The sequence below is a fragment of the Salvelinus fontinalis genome, chromosome 9 (assembly GCF_029448725.1).
Source record: "Salvelinus fontinalis isolate EN_2023a chromosome 9, ASM2944872v1, whole genome shotgun sequence".
Lineage (NCBI taxonomy): Eukaryota > Metazoa > Chordata > Actinopteri > Salmoniformes > Salmonidae > Salvelinus > Salvelinus fontinalis.
In genome coordinates this window covers 15,560,892-15,583,921 of record NC_074673.1, presented here as the reverse complement: position 1 = coordinate 15,583,921, position 23,030 = coordinate 15,560,892, and the positions used below count along the sequence as shown (strand labels likewise).

General features: G+C 41.3%; 1 protein-coding gene across 1 annotated transcript in view; it reads right to left on the bottom strand.

Annotated features, from left to right (window-relative positions):
- Positions 1–23,030, bottom strand: part of LOC129862146 (polypeptide N-acetylgalactosaminyltransferase 18-like) — a 77,073-nt gene that overhangs the window by 7,696 nt on the left and 46,347 nt on the right. The window contains exons 5-10 of the mRNA XM_055933526.1: positions 21,157–21,354; positions 20,619–20,733; positions 15,091–15,276; positions 14,612–14,749; positions 12,574–12,669; positions 5,141–5,305 (exon numbers count right to left, since the gene is read on the bottom strand). Of these exons, the coding sequence (XP_055789501.1) occupies positions 5,141–5,305; positions 12,574–12,669; positions 14,612–14,749; positions 15,091–15,276; positions 20,619–20,733; positions 21,157–21,354 (898 nt within the window). The remainder of the gene's footprint in view (positions 1–5,140; positions 5,306–12,573; positions 12,670–14,611; positions 14,750–15,090; positions 15,277–20,618; positions 20,734–21,156; positions 21,355–23,030) is intronic.

Here is a 23,030-nt window from a genome sequence, read left to right as displayed (position 1 = left end):
TTGCTGACGACCCAACAGTGGTAGGCCTGATCACTGACAACGACGAGCCAGCCTATAGGGAGGAGGTCAGAGACCTGGCCGGGTGGTGCCAGAATAACAACCTATCCCTCAACGCAACCAAGACCAAGGAGATGATTGTGGACTACAGGAAAAGGAGCACCGAGCACGTCCCCATTCTCATCAACGGGGCTGTAGTGGAGCAGGTTGAGAACTTCAACAACAACAAAACTAGATTGGTCCAAACACACCAAGACAGTCGTGAAGAGGGCACGACAAAGCCTATTCCCCCCCCAGGAAACTTAAACGATTTGAGGATCTCAGGACCCATGCCAAAAGGTTCTACAGCTGCAACATCGAGAGCATCCTGACCGGTTGCATCACTGCCTGGTACGGCAAGGCACTTCAGAGGGTAGTGCGTACAGCCCAGTACATCACTGGGGCAAAGTTGCCTGCCATCCAGGACCTCTAGACAAGGCGGTGTCAGAGGAAGGCCCTAAAAACTGTCAAAGACCCCAGCCATCCCAGTCATAGACTGTTCTCTCTACTACCGCATGGCAAGCGGTACCAGAGTGTCAAGTCTAGGACAAAAAGGCTTCTCAACAGTTTTTACCCCTAATCCATAAGACTCCTGAACAGGTAACCAAATGGTTACCCGGACTATTTGCATTGTGCGCCCCCCCCCCCCAACCCCTCTTTTACGCTGCTACTACTCTCTGTTTATCTTATATGCATAGTCACTTTAACTATACATTCATGTACATACTACCTAAATTGGCCCGACCGACCAGTGTGCTCCCGCACTTTGGCTAACTGGGCTATCTGCATTGTGTCCCACCCACCACCCGCCAACCCCTCTTTTTACGCTTCTGCAACTCTCTGTTCATCATATATGCAGTCACTTTAACCATACCTACATGTACATACTACCTCAATAAGCCTGACTAACAGGTGTCTGTATATAGCCTTGCTACTCTTTTTTCAAATGTCTTTTTACTGTTGTTTTATTTCTTTACTTACCTACACACACACACATATACTTTTTTTCCCGCACCATTGGTTAGAGCCTGTAAGTAAGCATTTCACTGTAAGGTCTACACCTGTTGTATTCAGCGCACGTGACAAATAAACTTTGATTTGATTTGAGTCTTTTTCCCCTTACTAGCCGACTTTGCTGATAGATACTTTATTGAGTAAAAATGTACTTCCTATGACTGATATGTGGTTGTCCCACCTGGCCATCTTAAGATGAAGGCACTAACTTTAACTTTTTAGGGATAGGGCGCAGCATTTTTACTTTGGATGAATAGCATGCCCAAAGTGAACTGCCTCCTACTCTGTCCCAGATGCTAATATATGCATATTATTATTACTATTGGATAGATGTCTTGGCTCCTACAACATGTTCCCTGTGTGTCTCTGGCTGGTCAGGGGCAGGATTTATTTCCTCTACTTCTCCCAGGACCAGCCTCTGGTCATGCTACGGAACAGCACCAGCCCTAAGATGGTCATGGTGAGCCCCAAACCTGCTGTCTGCCATCAGGCTCATCAAAACAGCGAGGAGCCGTGGACATGGAGAGCAGATCATTCAGGTGTCCGTTTCATGGCTCATGTTGCCACTGTAGGCATCTCATAAAAAGGCTGTATTGTCTTTCAGGTGTACCTCATGGCAGAGGTCCCACAGGTGAAAGTTGGTTTTAGCCTAAATTGAGGGGGGATTGGATATATTGGGATTGGGTGTAATCCCTTACAGCAGAGTTCCCACCATGTTGTGGCTGTTGCGTTTAATTTTTATCTTTCAACTTGAATGAGAAAAGACTGATCCGCTGAAGTTCCTTACTGGCATACCAAATAAAGCATATTTTAGCATTGAAAGTAGATTGCTTTGTTGTGATCATTTTAATAGTATACTGTATGTTTTAACTGTCTTTTTTCAATGTGTTATTAGAAGGGTTTCTAAAAATATTACATTGATGATAACGCTGTCATCTGCAAAACATAATGGTTAACAAATGCAAAACAGTTCAATGATTGCATATTGCTGTTATGTCTGAAACAAATGACATTTGATTTATCTCAGCAGTGCAGCTAGTAATTTATGCTGCTACAGACTGCTGTGCCCAGACTAACTATTGAACTCCAATACCAGAAGGCCCTAAATCTAAATTCCTTAGATAATGAATTTAATTTGATTCCTAATTAATCTGTTCACTCTGATATGAATGAATTATTGCAGAGACTGTTTATCCTGCACATGTCAACTCCTCCACATGATTGGGTATTCGTTTTGTGTGTGCATAAGATCTGTGTTTGCTCCTCCACAGTGTGCTCAGGAGTGTGCTCTTTCCTTGGTCCCAGGGGAGAGGGTCTGAGATGGACTTTACCTCTGGCAACAAACCAACTCTGCTCTCCTCTCCATACAACACTCTCCTTCAATCTCCTGAGTGGGCCAAACCCAAATATTGATTTGCTATCCTAAGTAGAAACTGAAATTCATCTGGCTTTGAAGGTTGTGAGGTCTATGTGACCTGCGCTCCGATTCAGGAACCAGGGAGCCTATGAACTTGGAATTGTCACACTGTGTACCATCTACTGCTAGTCTGAAAGTAGAATCATAAATTACAGGCACCAATACTGTCTACATACTGTTTTTCATTAAATAGCTATTTATTTTAAGGTACAATAGAAGGTGGGATTTGTTTTTCTTCAATGTATCATTCGCAATTCCTTCCACTGGCTCTGTCACAGTAGGTAGCCAATGTTCACAAATGGAAAATATAGGAAACTTAATGCATCTTTAGATGGCAGTATTATAAATCAGTATGAGCTCTCAGCAGAGAGCATTTGATATGAAGATAAAAACAACACATTCTTCTGAAAACATTGTTTTTTGAACCGTCTGTGTAGGGTAGACGGAGGCTGGAGTAGCTGTGGTAGTAAATTATGTATTTTTCTGATAAGGCTGTCAAAGTTAATGCGTTAATTACAGTTAACTATAAAAAAATGTAACGGAGTCAATTTAGTATCGCATTTATTACATCCATTTTTCACCCACAAATCAGGGTTTCCTCACAGACACTTTAAGTGCAACACAACGCGCTCTGCTGTTGGTCGGCAAGTCATTTTGTTTACCCTGTTTATCCTGTTCCCAGAAACAGCCCAAATCTACAAAGAGTCTGGTAGACTGAAAAGTCTAACTTTGTTAGCCAATACAGAAAGAACAGGATAAACACCCAGCACATAGGCATTGCCTTAATCGACTTAATATATTTATGTGTGTATGTATGTGTATAGATATGTATATATTTATGTGTGTATGCATGTATATATGTGTATATATGTATATATTTATGTGTGTATGTATATATGTGTATATATACACATATGTGTGTATATATTTCCCTCATTAAAATGCAAATCAATTTATAACATTTTTGACATTAGTTTTTCAGGATTTTTTGTTGTTATTCTGTCTCTCACTGTTCAAATAAACCTACCATTAAAATTATAGACTGATCATTTCTTCGTCAGTGGGCAAACATACAAAATCAGCAGGGGATCAAATACTTTTCCCCCCTCACTGTATGTATGTATGTATGTATGTATGTATGTATGTATGTATGTATGTATGTATGTATGTATGTATGTATGTATGTATGTATGTATGTATACACACACACACATTGCTCGTCCTAATGTTTCTATACATCTTAATGCCATTATTTTACTTTTAGATGTTTTTATAGTTTTGTATTACTGCACTGTTGGAGCTAGGAACACAAGCATTTCGCTACACCCGCAATAACATAAGCGACCAATACAATTTGAATTGTTTGATTTAGCATGTGAGACCTGGTTTAGCTCACCCTGACAAAACAGCTCACATATTCCCTGCTGCCTGTCCCACCTCCCTAGGGGCACCTTCCCGGTAATATTCACTCCACCCTCTCTCCTGAATTAAGCATGTGTTTACAGCAAGCACTTTTCTTTGCTTGGTTATACGCTGTGATGAGTATTTGCAAGAGGTGATTGTGTTTAACATTTTTGTAATTCACTTTTTATTGGGGATTTCAAGTGGTGTCTGTGAAGGGGAAAATAAAAATTTACCAATAAAATAAGAAGCTTATAAAAATCGATGTGGGATCTCAGATTTATACTGCATTGTCCCTCCTAAACTCTTCCCTCAGGGTCAAACAGAGTTCAATATTTCAAAAGATCACTTATCAATAATTCAAAGCCCCTTATTGGCCGCTTCAGAGACCTCCCCTCTTCACATGGAGGCAGAAAGGACCTCTGGCTTCAAACACAGCTAAAGTTTCTGCTGGATTTTAAAGCAGGAGTCCTTGTGCCCTCCCAAGAGGCAGCCCCACAGCTTTTGATCAAACAGCCACCGACTGTAATTACTTTAGAATGGTAGTCCACTACGGTGACATAGGTATTTCATGGAATGATAGGTTGAATACTAACCAACCACTTTCCATTCTTCAGTAACTATTACTTAAGATTTCTAAATTTGAAGTTTAATGACACACCCATTTATCCAGATTTTAATTCCACCATCACTCATTCTTAATTTCTTCATTTTTAGTCTTTGACTAAACTTTCCTTTTCAACTATTAAAAATGAAGAAGCCCTTATTTGAACCTTGAGAAACACCTAATGGTGATGCTCTCAAAAATATAAAAAGGACAAAGAAGTACGTTTCACATGTACTTTTTTGACAGCAGGGTGACATTAGGCCTAATTAGGGTGAGATTTAATGCCATCGTCTGCAGTGAGAAGACGCAAAATCATTAGGCGATGTTCATTGTTCTCCACGGAGAGGATCTAACGTCTTTAATGAGACAGGGTCCAATGTTCCACTATGGCTTTTCATATGGTGCGGATGCTTTTTTTGTGACACTCCGTAATGTGAAACAAGGCCACTTGAGTGCGGGCTGGTGAACCACACTCTCAACCCACTAACAGAACCACTCTTCACATCTGCTCCTCTTCTTCAAATGATCAACAGCCCAGTGCAGTGCCTTATTAGCCTGGTTCATCTACCACATTTGTGACTTTGTTTGTGACTAACTCATTACCCATCTGAACTACTGTACAGTGAATCTACATTCTCATGAGAGAAGACAGGAGTAGCCTTTACCTGAGTAAACTGCCAGGCGAGTTTCATGCGCTTGGCTGTGGCGTAGCTGCACTCCAGGAGCCGCGGCCGACTGTTCACATCCACCAGGCACTTGTTGTCGTCGTCGTCGATGGTGGGGCTCAGGACCCCCAGGTGTAGCTGCTGCGTGTTCGTGTAGTACACGTTCTAGAGAAGTACCAGATGAGTGTCAAGCAAAAAGAACGATTAGTAACAAGGAACAGAAATGCCATGCATCTGACTGGAGGCACTGAATGCAAGCATCAGGGAGGTAATTGGGTGGAATGATGTTTGTCTTTCGCAAACAAGACATTTAGAAAATCAATTATCCAAACGTAAAGCAATATTGAGCCTTTAAGCTGTGATCCTGTACCCTGCAGACGGGGGACACAGTGATAATAGTGGTTATTAAACATGAGTTTGTCTATTGATTGACATTCCATTCCAACTGAACTCTTAATGGTGTTGCCTCTCCATTCAGAGATGGTGACAGAATCTCATTAGTCTCAATCCCTGTGAAGAGAGGACTCTGTCCTTCATTACCTGCCAGGTCCTTTGACAGGTCCTAATTGTAGGTATTGCAATAAAGACACAGCTTGAAGTGTTTACACACCTTAAAAAAACATTGTCAAAACAGCAAATATAAGAAGGGAATTCGTAACAAGAATACATGCATTAAATGGACATTTTTCCATTACAAATAGTTCTTCCACTTTGGTATTTATTAGGATCCCCAATGGTCTCTGCAGCAGCTACTCTTCCTGGGGTCCACATGAAACATTTTATTTTATTGCTAGCTTGAATTACCTGGGGTGGCAGAGAGTTCCATATAGTCAAATAAAATCAAATTGTATTGGTCACATGCACATGGTTAGCAGATGTTATTGCGAGTGTAGCGAAATTCTTGTGCTTCTAGTTCCGACAGTGCAGCAATATCTAACATGTAGTCATGGCTCCATTTAATACTGTGCATTTCCCAGCTTCTGTTCTGGACCTGGGGACTGTGAAGAGACCTCTGGTTGCATGTCTTGTGTTGTACCAAAGAGTGTTCGAACTGTGTGCCAAATGCTTGAACAGACACTTTGGTACCCTCAACACCTCACACAAAGACTCAACTCAACTTTGAGCCAGGATAGATTGACATGCATGTTACTGACACTGCCCACCATGTACATACAGTGGGGAGAACAAGTATTTGATAACCTGCAAAATCGGCAGTGTTTCCTACTTACAAAGCATGTAGAGGTCTGTAATTTTTATCATAGGTACACTTCAACTGTGAGAGACGGGGGGAAAAAAATCCAGAAAATCACATTGTATGATTTTTAAGTAATTCATTAGCATTTTATTGCATGACATTAGTATTTGATACATCAGAAAAGCAGAACTTAATATTTGGTACAGAAACCTTTGTTTGCAATTACAGAGATCATATGTTTCCTGTAGTTCTTGACCAGGTTTGCAGCAGGGATTTTGGCCCACTCCTCCATACAGACCTTCAGGTTTCGGGGCTGTCGCTGGGCAATACGGACTTTCAGCTCCCTCCAAAGATTTTCTATTGGGTTCAGGTCTGGAGACTGGCTAGGCCACTCCAGGACCTTGAGATGCTTCTTACGGAGCCACTCCTTAATTGCCCTGGCTGTGTGTTTCGGGTCGTTGTCATGCTGGAAGACCCAGCCACGACCCATCTTCAATGCTCTTACTGAGGGAAGGAGGTTGTTGGCCAAGATCTCGCGATACATGGCCCCATCCATCCTCCCCTCAATACGGTGCAGTCGTCTTGTCCCTTTTGCAGAAAAGCATCCCCAAAGAATGATGTTTCCACCTCCATGCTTCACGGTTGGGATGGTGTTCTTGGGGTTGTACTCATCCGTCTTCTTCCTCCAAACACGGCGAGTAGAGTTTAGACCAAAAAGTTATTTTTTATCTCATCAGATCACATGACCTTCTCCCATTCCTCCTCTGGATCATCCAGATGGTCATTGGCAAACTTTAGACGGGTCTGGACATACGCTGGCTTGAGCAGGGGGACCTTGCATGCGCTGCAGGATTTTAATCCATGACGGCGTAGTGTGTTACTAATGGTTTTCTTTGAGACTGTGGTCCCAGCTCTCTTCAGGTCATTGACCAGGTCCTGCCATGTAGTTCTGGGCTGATCCCTCACCTTCCTCATGATCATTGATGCCCCACGAGGTGAGATCTTGCATGGCGCCCCAGACCGAGGGTGATTGACCGTCATCTTGAACTTCTTCCATTTTCTAATAATTGCGCCAACAGTTGTTGCCTTCTCACCAAGCTGCTTGCCTATTGTCCTGTAGCCCATCCCAACCTTGTGCAGGTCTACAATTTTATCCCTGATGTCCTTACACAGCTCTCTGTTCTTGGCCATTGTGGAGAGGTTGGAGTCTGTTTGATTGAGTGTGTGGACAGGTGTCTATTATACAGGTAACGAGTTCAAACAGGTGCAGTTAATACAGGTAATGAGTGGAGAACAGGAGGGCTTCTTAAAGAAAAACTAACAGGTCTGTGAGAGCCGGAATTCTTACTGGTTGGTAGGCGATCAAATACTTATGTCATGCAATAAAATGCAAATGAATTACTTAAAAATCATACAATGTGATTTTCTGGATTTTTGTTTTAGATTCCGTCTCTCACAGTTGAAGTGTACCTATGATAAAAATTACAGACCTCTCATGCTTTGTAAGTAGGAAAACCTGCAAAATCGGCAGTGTATCAAATACTTGTTCTCCCCACTGTACATGTGTGATATGTGCTGCTTTGTTCTGGACCAACTGCAATTTACCTATGTCCCTCTTTCTCGCACATGACCACACAGCTGAACAGTAGTCCAGGTGCAACAAAACTAGGGTCTGTAGGACCTGTCTGGTCGAATGAGATGTCAAGAAGGCAGAGCAACGCCCTATCACAAAAATACCTTTTCCCATTTTAGCAACCATTAAGTGTATATGTTTTGACCATGACAGCTTGCTATCTAGGGTTACACCCAGCAGTTTAGTCTCCTCAACTTGCTCAATCGCCCCGTTACACAGACACATAGGCTTTATTCAAGGTCGGTGGAAGGTCATTAGTAAAAACAGAAAACAATAATGGCCTTAGCCGGCTGCCCTGCTGTACACCACACAACTGAATTTGCATGATAGGCTTCCATTAATGAAAACCCTCTGTTCTATTAGATAGGTAACTCTAAATCCATAGTATGGCAGATGATGCAAATACATAACTGAAGTTTTCAGCAATAGGTTATGATCAAGGACATCAAAAGCAGAACTGAAGTCTAACAGAACAGCTCCCACAATCTTCCTACTATCAATTTCTTTCAGCCAATCATCAGTCATTTGTGTCAGTACCAGGCCAGTTAAAAACAAATTCTTATTTTCAATGATGGCCTAGGAACAGAGGGTTAACTGCCATGTTCAGAACGACAGATTTTTACTTTGTCAGCTCAGGGATTCGATCTTGCAATTTTTCAGTTACTAGTCCAACGCTCTAACCACTAGGCTACCTGCCGCCCCATGTTTAGTGCCCTTCCTTATAAGCATGCTGAAGGTCTGGTAATTTGTTTTCTGTTAAATAACTTTGCATTTCATCAAACACCATTCCAAATTTTTTTTTGCTAAGCACTTGTAACAGGATGATTGTTCGGCTGTTTGAACCATTAAAGGGTACTCTGCTTTTCTTGGGCAGTGGAATGACCTTTGCCTCCCTCCATGTATGAAGGGCACATGGTCTTCCAGGCTTAAATTGAAGATGTGGCACAATTTATTCCTCTACCAGACTCATCAATTTATCATCCAGGTTGTCGATACCAGGTGGTTTGTCCTTGTTTATGGATTGCAAAACATTTTTATAATCACCTCTTCCCCACCAACTTTGTGGTACTCAAAACCAAAGTGATTGTCTTTCATTATTTGGTCCATTATACATGAATATGAACGCTCAGCATGATGTTTGCATGTCATGCTTTAGTTTGCTAATCATGTCAACAAAAAAGTTATTAAAGTAGTTGGCAATATCAAAGGGTTTTGTTATGAACAAGCCATCTGCCTCAATGAAGGATGGAGCCAGACTTTGCTTTTTTGCCTAGAATTTCATTTAAAGTACTCCTGAGCCTTTTACTATCATTCTTTATATAAGTTATCTTTGTCCCATAGTATAGTTTCTTCGTTTAGTTTAGTTACGCGATTTCTTCCATTGACTGTATGTTTGCTAGTCTGCTGTGTTGTCAGACCTATTTGCTATTCCCTTTGCCTCATCCTCTCAGCCATACAGTTTTTCAATTCATCATCTATCTATGGGGATTTGGCAGTTCTAACAGTCAGTTTCTTGATCCGCGTATGCCTATCAGTCAACAGAAGAAGCAGTTTCATAAATGCTTCAAGTGCAGCATCAGGATGTTCCTCATTACACACATCTGACCAACCAACATTTTTTACATATTCGACATAGGAATCATTGCAAAACCTCGTATGATCGTTTATACAGAATTTTAGGTCCAGTCTTTCAATCTCTCATGGCTCAAAGTGGAAGAGAGATTGACTTCATCACTACTTGTTTTGTAAGAAGTGTTGACAAGCTGAATACACCGAGCTGTCTGTTTAAACGACTAGCACACAGCTTGGACACCCATGTATACCCCACAAGACATGCCACCAGAGGTCTCTTAACAATCCCCAAGTTCAGAACAGACTATGGGAGGAGCACAGTACTACATAGAGCCATGACTAAATGAAACTCTATTCCACATCAGGTAACTGATGCAAGCAGTAAAATCGTATACAAAAGAAATCTGGTAAAAATACACCTTATGGAACAGCGGGGACTGTGAGACACACACAAAGGTACAGACACATGCATACGCACACAAGAGCTAGCACACACACACGTACATTGTAATATTGTTGAATGGTGGTATTATACATTTTGTATTGTAGATATGTAGAGGTGTAATAATGTTATGATGTACTGTTTTATCTTTTGTTTTCTCTTTTGTTTTCTATGTAATGTAAGTACCTTAATGTGATTGGACCCCAGGAAGCGTAGCTGCTGCCTTTGCAACAGCTAAATGGGGATCACTAAGAAATACATTTCCCCAGAGTCAAATTAACTCGTGAATAGCGTTTTCATGTGTCTGTGTCCAGTATGAAGGAAGTTAGAGGTAGTTTTGTGAGCCAATGCTAACTAGCTTTAGCGCAATGACTGGAAGTCTACAGGTATATCCTAGCATGCTACACCCATAGACTTCCAGTCATTGTGCTAATGCTAAATCCTGAAGTATCACTTTAAAGATGAATGAAAAATATTTCTACGTTTTTAAACTGAGCCGTGTGGAACAAAGCTCTCTGAACGAGGAATAGAAAGAGAGTATGTCTGAACCACCGACGTACTCATTGCGAGAAGAGCCTTCATCCCGATGAGGATTTGTACATAACACAGCCAACATTTATTAATCCCTCTTCAATGAGCTCTGCAAGGACTTCATAGCAAATTGAAACCCTCTATCTTTCGCCTGCTGATGCAGTCGCTTTCTGTTCATTTGCTATGCAAGGAAGACATGCGGTCTCTACTGTAATCAGAACCAACTCCTACATACTTCATTATAAACACAAATTTCACAAATAATAGATACCATATCGTTGATGTCTGATGAAAACCTTGTAATTCAATATTTTTTTACATTTATTAAAACCACTAACTCCCCTCAATGTACTCTGTACATTTCATAATTGTATGTTCATTAATGGGAAAATATATATATATTTTTTATATATTTCCTGAAAAGTTTATTAAGGTGATAAGAGATGTTCATCAGACAGTGACGATATCATGTAAAGGTAATTAGCAGAAGTAATGTAAAGTAACTTTCAACAGGTATGACTGAGACGACTGAAAACAACCACCTTTGGTACTACAGTATAGAGCAAACCAGTAAAGATAGAATAACCAATTTAATACACTTTTTTCCTGTACGAAGGTATCCCTTCCGCTCTCTGCAGTAACATGTAGAGGGCTCTTTGATAAGATCCTTTGATAAGCAATATGGATCCCTAAAGTGTTCTCACCAGTGGTGGAAAAAGTACCCAATTGTCATACTTTAGTTAAAGTATAGATCCTTAAGTAAAAGTGAAAGTAAATTTTCTTGTTTTTAAAATGTACAGACAGCCAGGGGCAGACTTCAACACTTAGACATAATTTGCAAATGATGCATTTGTGTAGTGAGTCCACCAGATCAGAGGCAGTAGGGATGATCACGTGTTCTCTTGATAAGTACGTGAATTGGACCATTTTCCTGTCCTGCTAAGCATTCCAATGTAACAAGTACTTTTGGGTGTCAGTACTTCACGCCACTGCTCCACACACACACACAAACACACGTTCAGTGCCAGTTGGAGCTTCATCTCCATACAGTCTAGAGGGTCTGGTCTCCTAGGTAAGACCAGTTCTAATGAGGAACACTGGGAGATGTACAAATGAGGATCCCTGCTGAGAGGGGAGAATCTCCTGGTGGCATGGCAGCCCATCTGTTCCCACAAGAAACACCCTTCTACCTCCTCAATAATAAACAGGCCATCACTATCTAATTAGTTCCTGGTCCCTGACATTCACCACCATTCCCCTCCATACCCAGATTATACTCTGATAGAGTTTGTATAGGCCTACACACTCCATCGTAGTACAGATGCAGAGGACATGTACTGCTATTTGGCTTGGCTTCAGCCTGCATACCCAATGTAAAACATTATCTTATCTCAGTTTGTATTCTACAGTAAATCCTGTAGAGTTACTGTCTAGAACTAAACTGCACTTTGGACCAAGCAGCTTAACAATTGATAATCTCATATCTTGGGTTTCAGCAAAAATGTATAAAAAGTTATGCATAATAAGTACATTTTCTTACATGAGCTAAATGTCTCAGGGATAAAATGAACATTTATTGTGACAGTGAGAGAGAAAAGTGTTCACGCAGCAGTTCGGAGAGATCCAGTAGCTGGGTATGACCCAGAGAGAAGCCAAAGGATTAACATTTCAGGCACCAATCGATCATATTGACTTCTGACAACAGAGATGCAGTACTAGACTGTCTTGTTGCAATTATAAATTATTCAATGTGAATATGTAGACGGACAAACAAAATTGTTCTTTTTTGCTGTAAAATCCAGCACATTACAAAGTAGTAAAAAGGGACAAGTAGTATAAAAGCACTAGGCATTTAGAAACATTAATACCTTTTCCAAAAGCTTTAATATTGAACAACAGACAAGGAAATAAGGATGAATAGCCTGAGTCATAGTTAGAGCAAGGATCTTATTTTAAGTGGGGGAAAGACCTAGTAATTCAGTAATTGCTGTGGCATATACGTTAGGACCAGGACAAAATTGGTAGTGACCTTACAGATGGAGGGGTCAGAGGGCACTCACCTGTGGCGTCATCCCATGACAGATGTACAGGATGGGGATGTTGTCCGAGTCAGGCCCCTGGTCTAGACACAGGTCACTCCTCAGAGCGTTCTTCAACTGGAGGAGACAGAGGAGGAAAACCAAGGCTGTTTCAACCACATAACCATGAGGCAGGGATGGAGACGGATTAAGGATGCAGAAGTTATCGCTCTCCATGCGATAACGGACAATCTGTTTCGGAAAAGCACTTAAGCTGTGCCTTCTTCTGTCTGGCCAACGACAACGGTTAATTAGTCTGTTAATGATAGAATGACACAGCACACAAGTGGTCTGTGGAACGAAGAGTTTGACAAATGGAAGCACTTTAGGCTAAATACAGAGAACACAATAGTTGAAACAATTGTTTTTCATTATCCTCACATCAACAAGGGAAGAAATGTGTTTTGCAACTAAATAAAGGGGATGCCATTAGTCCTGCGGAATCAGTTTGACAACAAATTGAGTCACATTTTAGAGCTACAGCTACAAAAATAAATAAAAATCGCACTTTTTAATATGATATTGTGTAATACATGTTATTGTTATGATAATATCACTCAACAATGCACTAATATTCAGTTCAGCTTAAAGATAACTATCATTGGTCAAATATGTATTCTTCAAATGTGTTTCAAGAAGTTATTTTGATAGCAATGCCTTCATAATCATATTCACAGCTTGACTCCCACACATGCTGAGTAGTGTCATGATCCCACATCAAAAATTTCTAACACAGTTGCGATGTGCTCATCAAACAACCAAGCAAAGCACTAGAGGGTTCGTCACGTTATTTTTGGACCCTTTTATTACTCATGTTTAAATACAACTGACCTTCAACCTTTCATTGCTTCAGTGGAGGTATGTCCTCAAGCTGTGGCTTGAAATGTACTCCTATGACAGTAATGTTCTTGCTAAGATATTTCAAAAGACTGTTTCAGCATGAACAGTATGTGGGTTGTTCCACCAATTCGGTGCCTTTTGAGAAGTGTAAATTTGTCCAAAAAAATTTAGATTTCACCTAATTTTAACATTCTGTCATGAAAAGGATATGTTCGACTTCATGAAAAAAACACGTTTTCCCATCAAGAGTTTAAAATACAAAAAATGACTACAGTAAGTGCCTATTAAGTGACAAATAAAGTAACAGGGTTGACGATTTCATCTTAAATCAGCTACAAATCCCCTCGAAACAGGGGGAATGAAAGCTTGTTTTGTGGAACAGGGAGTGGCAATTGAATGCAAGTGAACAATTTTTTTTCAATTGCTAATACATTTCTAGCCTGTCTATCTATGGGATACAGGGTTGACGTGTTATATGCTTGACCCGCTCAGTTTTCCACCACAAAACACACTCGAATATGGCCAAGAGTATAACCAGCTTACCTCCTTCTACACTATGATTTGACTATTAGATGTTCAATGTTTCTTTTGAAAAAAGTATTTAAAAAATAAGTTTCACCATATTAAAAAGAGAGGTTCTAGTAACAGGGTTGACCTTAAAACGAGGGACAGACGTAGATTAAACACTAATCACATGAAATAAATAATAATCTCCAGAAATGACTTTGTCAAAGGAACAAAATAACTAGGGCTTTACAATGATGGTGAAACTTGGAGACATTTTGGGGTTAAGTGGGTTGAAATCTTCCTAGAAGTGACAGTGTTGCTGAATTTCGGCACTTTAGCAAGCCGTTTCATAAAAATAAAACAAATCTGATTTATTGAATTCTCCATGTGGTCTATATTAAAAAGAGCACTTCATTTAACAGGCTTTAAAATTCAGTATTGGTGCCCAATTTCTACTTAAAATATCAAAGGGACACAAAAGGCACTCTTTTCGTGAAACGACTCATGCACGTTCTTACCTCACATTACCAGCACAATATAGCATGACTTTCTATGATGAGTGACATTGTCATACGAGGTGATATGCTGCACATGTAGGGTACAGCCATCTTGTGCTATTTTGGAAAAGAAACAAAGAGAAGGCTGAGACGTACAGATATCATAACATACTCACCACTCCATAGGCAACTGTGTCACTGTAGGTTCTCATCTCAGAGTAGATGTTGGCCAAGAACCAGCTGAAAGATTTACACTGCAGTCTGTTTCTCAAAGCCTTCCTCTCCGAGAGGTCCCCAATGTCAATCCCTGAGTTCTAGAAATAGACACACCAACACATGGATAACACAGGTGGGTGGTGGCAGCTTAATTGGGGAGGACGGTTCATAGTAATGACTGGAACAGATAAATGGAACAGTATCAAACAGGTGTTTGATACCGTTCTATTCACTCCATTCCAGCCATTATCATGAGCCAGCCTCCCCTCACGAGCTTCCTGTGATGGATACCCACATGTCATAACCTATCATTAAATAAAACATTTATGGAATCCAAGTTTAGACTGAATTGACTAGGGCCTGGATTATTTTCTGCTCAGGTCACATGGTCAGGAGGGTTAGATAATGACCCACTCTATATGGAGGCTGTGGTCTTCACCTGTGGGGGAACGTTCCAGGCCATGTAAACATGGTTCTTGTATTCGTCCATCCACACCTCGGCCACCCTAAGTGCATTCCGCCGCACATGAGCAGTCAGGTCTTGAGTGTAGGGCTTGTGAGCACGCTCGATATGCGCTATCCGAGAACAGGGCAAAACCTCCACACTGCCCCCACATTGCCATACCTGGAGTTACATACAGAAAAAAGGCCAAATAACATATTTCAAAAGAGGTAGGAAGTTGAGTATAGCCTTGGAAGTGTACAGAGCTCAGTAGTGAACACAGGGTTAGATGTAAGGAAGTCAGCGTTAGTAAATTATCTGTCATATAAAGACTGTCTGCCACATCTCACACAAACTTTTGGACTACTGTAGAGCTACCACGTCTCCAAACAGCTTTTACGAATCACCATATTTTGTAAAGGGACTTACTGTAAAGGGTTATGAGGAGCTATTATTTAGCATATAATGTAGCATATCAGCCTGTGTGTATGAGAGAGAGAAAGTCAAAGAGAGTGAGAGATAGAGTGTGCGAGAGTCTTCTTTTATCCTCCAATATACTCCTGCTGGGTAGAGCCCCAAGAGCTCTTCCTTTACTTTCTCTCAGAGGAAAATCCTTCTCATGGGGATTATACGGAGCATGTGCCTACTATTTTGGACTGGAGACAACTGTATCGCCAGACAACAATACACCTGGCTGTACGTGGGTGAGGAAGGTATAAGGAAGTGTCCAGGACTAGAAATATCAGTTATTATGAGTGCTGAATTGTTTCACCCACATGTTCATTGTCATAAACTAAACACACAACTGGGTCAGGAACTCAAAGGAAAAGTTTTCTAATTGAGAATCTGATGGGGGCTAACAAATGAGTTGTAAATCGCAATTTATTCAGAAAATGACTGCCTGCTGAGATAAGATTCTAAAGTAATCTAATGGGAAAAATCAGCAGCAAATATACAGTGGGAAAACAGACATAATGATGATAGACCTATAAATAAAGTCTTTATTAAAGCATAACATGTGGTTATGGGGAACCAGGGACGAAGCATTGGTAGAAAAACAGACAAATCCCATTACTGATGATTCCCCTTGTTTTGGCAGCCCTAAATAGAACTATTCACTACGGGAGATGTTATGCCCTGTGGAAAGAAGTGTAATTCCGGATTCCGTTAACAAAATGCCTCATTTACATTGACAACAACACTGATTATCCATGACTTGAGTTTCTGTTATCTGCAAAGATAGAGGGGATTACATATGCACTCGCACACATAGCCTGTTAGGACAGGCTATGCTTTTTCTGTACTGTACTAAAAATAAACTCCAGCACCCTGATAATCGTGATTCTCCACAGATTCAATGGATCTTTATACCAACATCTGTCTCAATAGGGTTATACACTACATGGCTAAAAGTATGTGGACACTTGTTCGTCGAACATCTCATTCCGAAATCATGGGCATTAATATGGAGTTGGTCCCCCTTTGCTACTATAAACAGCCTCCACTCTTCTGGGAAGTCTTTCCACAAGATGTTGGAACATTGCTGCGGAGACTTGCCTTCATTCAGCCACAATAGCATTAGTGAGGTCGGCCACTGATGTCGGGCGATTAGGCTCGCAGTCGGCCGATTCATCCTAAAAGTGTTCGATGGGGTTGATGTCAGGGCTCTGTGCAGGCCAGTCAAGTTCTTCCACACCAATCTCAACAAACCATTTCTGTATGGACCTCACTTTGTGCACGGGGGAATTGTCATGCTGAAACATGAAAGGGCCTTCCCCAAACTGTTGCCACAAAGTTCGAAGCACAGAATTGTCTAGAAAGTCATTGTATGCTGTAGTGTTAAGATTTCCCTTCACTGGAACTAAGGGGCCTAGTCCAAAACATGAAAAACAGCCCCAGACCATTATTTCTCCTCCACCAAACTTTACAGTTGGCATTATGTATTCGGGCAGGTAGTGTTCTCCTGACATCCTTGAAACCTAGATTAGTCTGTCGGACTGCCAGATGGTGAAGCGTGATTCATCACTCCAGAGAACGCATTTCTACTGCTCCAGAGTCCAATGGTGGCAAGCTATACACCACTCCAGCCGACACTTGGCATTGCGCATAGTGATCTTAGGCTGCGGGCGGCTGCTCGGCCATGGAAACCCATTTCATGAAGCTCCCAACGAGCAGTTTTGTGCTGACGTTACTTCGAGAGCAGAATATGTGAGCAGAACGGATCTGGAGCGGAGCAAGGAGCGTGCCCAATTTGACTGGAGCGAGATTCACAAAGGCTGGAGCATCGGCCTTCTCGCCCGCTCCAATTTCTCTTCAGTAGCACTCACTTCACGAGCTCAGGGCATCCTGCCCCAGCATGCATTTGTAGTATACCTGTGTGCTGCTATAGCCCCCTGATTTAGCTACTGTCAAAGTTCGCTAAATATTTTCATAAAGAAACTGATTAAAACACACAGGTGCTAAATCAAGGGGACTTATAAAGATGAGGTCCAAGAGTAAGAGAGGGAGTGTGTTGTCCACAACTAAAGAAGCATTGCGGAATTTGAAAATAATCATATCCCAAAAGCATGCTAAAAGAAAGGAACAAGGTTGGTCATTAACTAAGTGTGTCATTATAGCAAAGAATTATAAACAAAAAATCTGATCTCTTAAACGTTTCGTTCATTTTCGTACAATTATCTATACAATGGGCCATAATTGATTTTAGCCCAATAGGCCTGGCATATTCCCACATTCAAAGAGCATTCCGTTTTGATTGGGTTATTTTGCCTAAAAACCTTCAGGCCTAGCTATATATAAAAAATGAAATACAAAAAACTGTCAAGAGAGTGGCCAAAAGGGTGTTTATCATCCCCAGTGGCTTTGCAAGCGTGGAGAGGATATTATCCACTTCTGGCCTGCTCTCCAGGCACCATCACATGAGCCAGAAGCCACAGACTGGCCAGACTCGTGTTTCTAAAGATTTATTTAAAAAAATTTTTTTTAAAGGCACCAAGTAATTTTTTGTTTAATGTGTATTTAATTCTAAGTAAGTCACAGCCTATATGCGCAATTTATAGACCATAAAGATTTAATACAACTAAATGTTATTTAAATACTGAGCGCTTTATGTCCACACCAGCCTATTGTGTTGCACTCACAAATGCTTCACAATGCTATAGCCTTCAAATAATTGAAATAATATCACCTAAATAATTAATTTTCATTCCTTCTCAGGCTCCCTGTCTGGCTCCTAGCCTATTTAAAGTGTTTATATGCTGTTAAATATGACATATAGGCTATTTGAAATTATGTTTGCTTCTTACATTCACCTTTTCATGTTTATTCAAATACTTTTAATTAAAATCCATATGGTTTGGTTTCAATACTTAAAAAACAATTGGTAGGTTCAGGTAGTCACAAAAATAGATGGGTGTTGGTTAAATTGTGATTTGAATGAATGGAGCGAATTTGGAGCGGCAGTTGTTTTTCATGTGAGCACGGAGCAGTTTTTAGCAGCACAGTATGAAAGCACATGGAGCGATGACCGATGAGTGGGATTTCCAACGGCTCAACTCCACTCAGGTGCTCTGTTCCAGAGGCAGTTTGGAATGGTAGTGAGTATTACAACCGAGGACAGATGATTTTCAGCACTCGGTGGTCCCATTCTGTGAGCGTCTATCATAGACCATAACGGTCTACCACTTCGCAGCTGAGACATTGCTGCTCTTAGACGTTTCCACGTCACAATAACAGCACTTACATTTGACCAGGGCAGATATGTGATGAACATACTTGTTGGAAAGGTGGCATCCTATGACAGTGCCAGGTTGAAAGTCACTGAGCTCTTCAGTACGGGCCATTCTACTGCCAATGTTTGTCTGGAGATTGCATGGCTGTGCTCAATTTTAAACGCCGGTCAGCCTAATCCACTAATTTGAAGGGATATCCACATACTTTTGACCATGTAGTGTATGGACAGTCCTTGAACTTTTGCCATATTTCCACACAATAAGAATTTCCCATTTAGCCAGCAGGTTAGAGTTTTTTGTCCTGAATCTTGTTCTGGAGGCAGCTCTGCAGAATGGTCACTAGCTGGCACAACCACAAAGTCATAAAATGTCATTTTAAACCTAACCCTAACCACACTGCTAAACCAAATGCCTAACCTTAAATTAAGACCAAAAACCTATTTTTTGTTTACATATATTTTTACAATACAGACAATTTAGAATTTGCAACTGGCCCATCTAAAATCGCTCGGTTCTGCCTCCAGGACCAGACCCATCCCAATAAACATCAACCTCCACTTGCCAGATCCATAAAGCAATACAGTTGCTAGAGAGCACATTTCTCCCTTCAGAAGGATGAAGTTAGCCATTAGAGAAGCTACTGTAAGATGCAGTCTAGGGAGTGACAGCTGGAACCACAGCTGCTCTGACCAATTATTATAACACCCGGTCTTCAGAGTGAAGGACGGGATTTACTCCTACCAAAGAGTTGGCTGTTCCCTTCCCTTCTGATACTGCAGCACCACAAAGCTGCAAGGGAAAGGATGCACAAATATCTACACAGGACCCACCATAGAAATAGAATGAATATAACAGGATTCCCCATTCAAGTCAATGATGGAATAATGGGTGGACTGGCAGCCATTTTGAGGGTGCCCATGCCAAGAAGTAAAAGCAGGAAGTGTACCATTCAATCTGTGCTGTGATTTGTTGAGTCAACTCAACTGACATTAGAAAAACTACATTCCTTCAGTTAGCATCATTTAAATAAACCAGTGGAAGGTGGTGGAAGGAGCTATAGGAGGACGGGCTCATTGTAATGGCTGGAATGGAATACATGGAACAGAGTCAAACGTGGTTTCCATATATGTGATGTGTTTGATACCGTTCCATTTATTCCATTCCAGCCAGTACAATGAGCCCGCCTCCTACATCTCCTCCCACCAGCCTCCACTGGAATAAACATTCTACATTACCATGGCAATCCAGCATCAGTAATAGAACATTCCAAATAACCATGGAAATTGTTGTATCACACTACCAGGCAGCCATTGCGAGTGTCCGCATGAGTTTACCAATCAAATTGCCAGGTTTGAGCCTGCAAGCCCGTTCTATTCTATGTGCAGTGTGCATGCATGTCCCGTAGTAATTAGGGTTCGTCTAAGTGTTTTTTTGATATACTTTCAGATCTATGGCTATATGCAAGTGTGCAAGTCGCTGAGCTGGTCGAGTTTCAGCACACCATGGGGGAAGGTGGGGGTTCCTGACACACTGCAGCTCCTCCCATGGCCCATCTGGAGGAGTGCTGAGCTGACTGGTTGTATCTGCCAGCAACAGACAGTAGTGCAGCAGTGGATTATTACACACACTAATGAGTTTAAGAGTCCTCAAATCCTAACTAGAAATCTGGGCATGTACGTAACTGAGACTTTTGTGTAAATTACTCATTGATGTCAATGGGGGACCGATCTCAAGTTAGGATTTGGCCCTATTTAAACATATTATTGAGCTGATTATAATTTGGACTCCACTCACCCTGATGCCAAGCTCCACATTCTCTCCACCATAGACCTCCATTCCCTCATCCAATAGACCAATCTTCTCAAAGTACTTCCTGTCCACCACAAAACAGCCAATTAGAGCTGGGCTCCTGGTACAAAGATGGCAAAAGAGAGAGAAACAGTCGTTTATGCGCTTTAGTTCTATGAACTACTTCCTAGTACTTGCTAATTTATTTGTAACACTAAGTGCTCAGCTGAAGATTATGCACATTTGATTTCATGATAAACATTTGTTTTCAATAATAAACCTACAAAGTTGTTGGCCTATTCCTTTTTATCTGTCAAGAATAAGCATGATTTTCTGTATCATGTTACTAAGTAACAGCTGTCTAAAAACAAAGAGCTTTCATCTACATCAAACTGATGCAACAGGTTCACACACATAGTTCTTACATTGTTCTGTTATCAAAATCAAAGACTGAACAACATGTGGATTTCTCAATGCCAACAGAAACAGTGCCAGTGAAATAGCAGAAGATAAGTTGATTGTTAAAGTCTTAGCTGACAGCAACCTGATAGGGGCGGTGGTGTTGTGCTGGGTCCACCAGGTTTTGGGTGGATTCAGGTAGCGACACCACAGCTCCCAGTCAAAGCCCTGAGCAGACAGTGGATACTCCTCGATCTCAAACGTGTCATACTTGATGTTGTCAAACGACGGTGAGATGATGCGCGTTCTGTCCTCCTTGATCCTGAGCAGGATGGGCTCGGCCCTGTTGGGAAGACACAAGGCATGGTGGGACGTTCTGAAGCTTTGAGATACATTGTGTCTTTTTCCTATGAAACTGATATGAGGGAGAACACCTTTCACCATACATTTTTCATCACTTCCCTAACATCACAGGAAAGATGGGGGGGAAACAGTGGGAATGTGGGTCTTTCATCCTGCCCACTGATTGTTAATGGCTCCTTATGAGTTCTTGTCCTATGGCTATAGGTTACAGTATTCCACGCCACACACATAATATGAGATGTGTTGATTTGGTGGGTGAAACAAATGAGGTTGGATAAAGCGTATTACCATGTACAGTGCATTTGGAAAGTATTCAGACCCAATCTACATACAATACCCCACAATGACAAAACAAAAACAGGTTTAGAAATGTTTGCAAATGTATAAAATATAAAAAAAGGAAATATCACATTTACATAAGTATTCAGACCCTTTACTCAGTACTTTGTTGAAGCACCTTTGGCAGCAATTACAGCCTCAAGTCTTCTTGGATATGACGCTACAAGCTTGGCACACCTGTATTTGGGGAGTTTCTCCCATTATTCTCTGCAGATCCTCTCAAGCTCTTTCAAGTTGGATGGGGAGCGTTACTGCATAGCTATTTTCAGGTCTCTCCAGAAATGTTCGCTCGGGTTCAAGTCCGGGCTCTGGCTGGGCAACTCAAGGACATTCAGAGACTTGTTTCCGAAGCCACTCCTGCGTTGTCTTGACTGTTTGCTTAGGGTCGTTGTCCTTTTGGAAGGTGAACCTTCACCACAGTCTGAGGTTCTGAGCGGTCTGGAGTAAGTTTTCATAAATGATCTCTCTGTGGGCGTCCCGAGTGGCACAGTGGTCTAAGGCACTGCATCGCAGAGCTAGCTGTGCCACTAAAGATCCACATCTTAACACATTTATATATACAGTGTACAAAATATTAAGGACACCTGCTCTTTCCATGACAGACTGACCAGGTGAATCCAGGTGAAAGCTAGGATCCTGTATTGATGTACTGTAACTTGTTAAATCCACTCCAAATCAGTGTAGATGAAGGGGAGGAGACAGGTTAAATAAGGATTTTTAAGCACAATTGATTGTGCATGTGAGCCATTCAGAGGGTGAAGGGGAAGACAAAATATTTAAGTGCCAGTGAATGGGTTTTGGTAGTAGGTGCCAGGCGCACCGGTTTGTGTCAAGAACTGCAATGCTACTGGGTTTTTCACACGCAGCAGTTTCCCGTGTGTATCAAGAATGGTCCTCCACCCAAAGGACATCCTGCCAACTTGACACAACTTTGGGAAGCATTGGAGTCAACATGGGCCAGCATCCCTGTGGAACGCTTTCGACACGTTGTAGAGTCCATGCCTCGACGAACTGAGGCTGTTCTGAGGGCAAAAGAGGGGGATTCAACTCAATATTAGGAAGGTGTCCTTAATGTTTTGTACACTCAGTGTAGTTCTCCTCACTAAAAGGTAACTTGAAGTCTTGTTCATGGGAGTTTGAGTTTTCAATTTTAGACTAGATAGAACACATCAAGATAGACAGAAAATCTGTTGTCGACTGGCACTAGACAACATGTCCACAGCTCCTGATGATTGTAATGTACAGTAGCAGAGAGAGGTGCTAAATATAGCAGTCAGTCGCCCTCTGTCATTTAAAATAACAGACATTATTCAATCA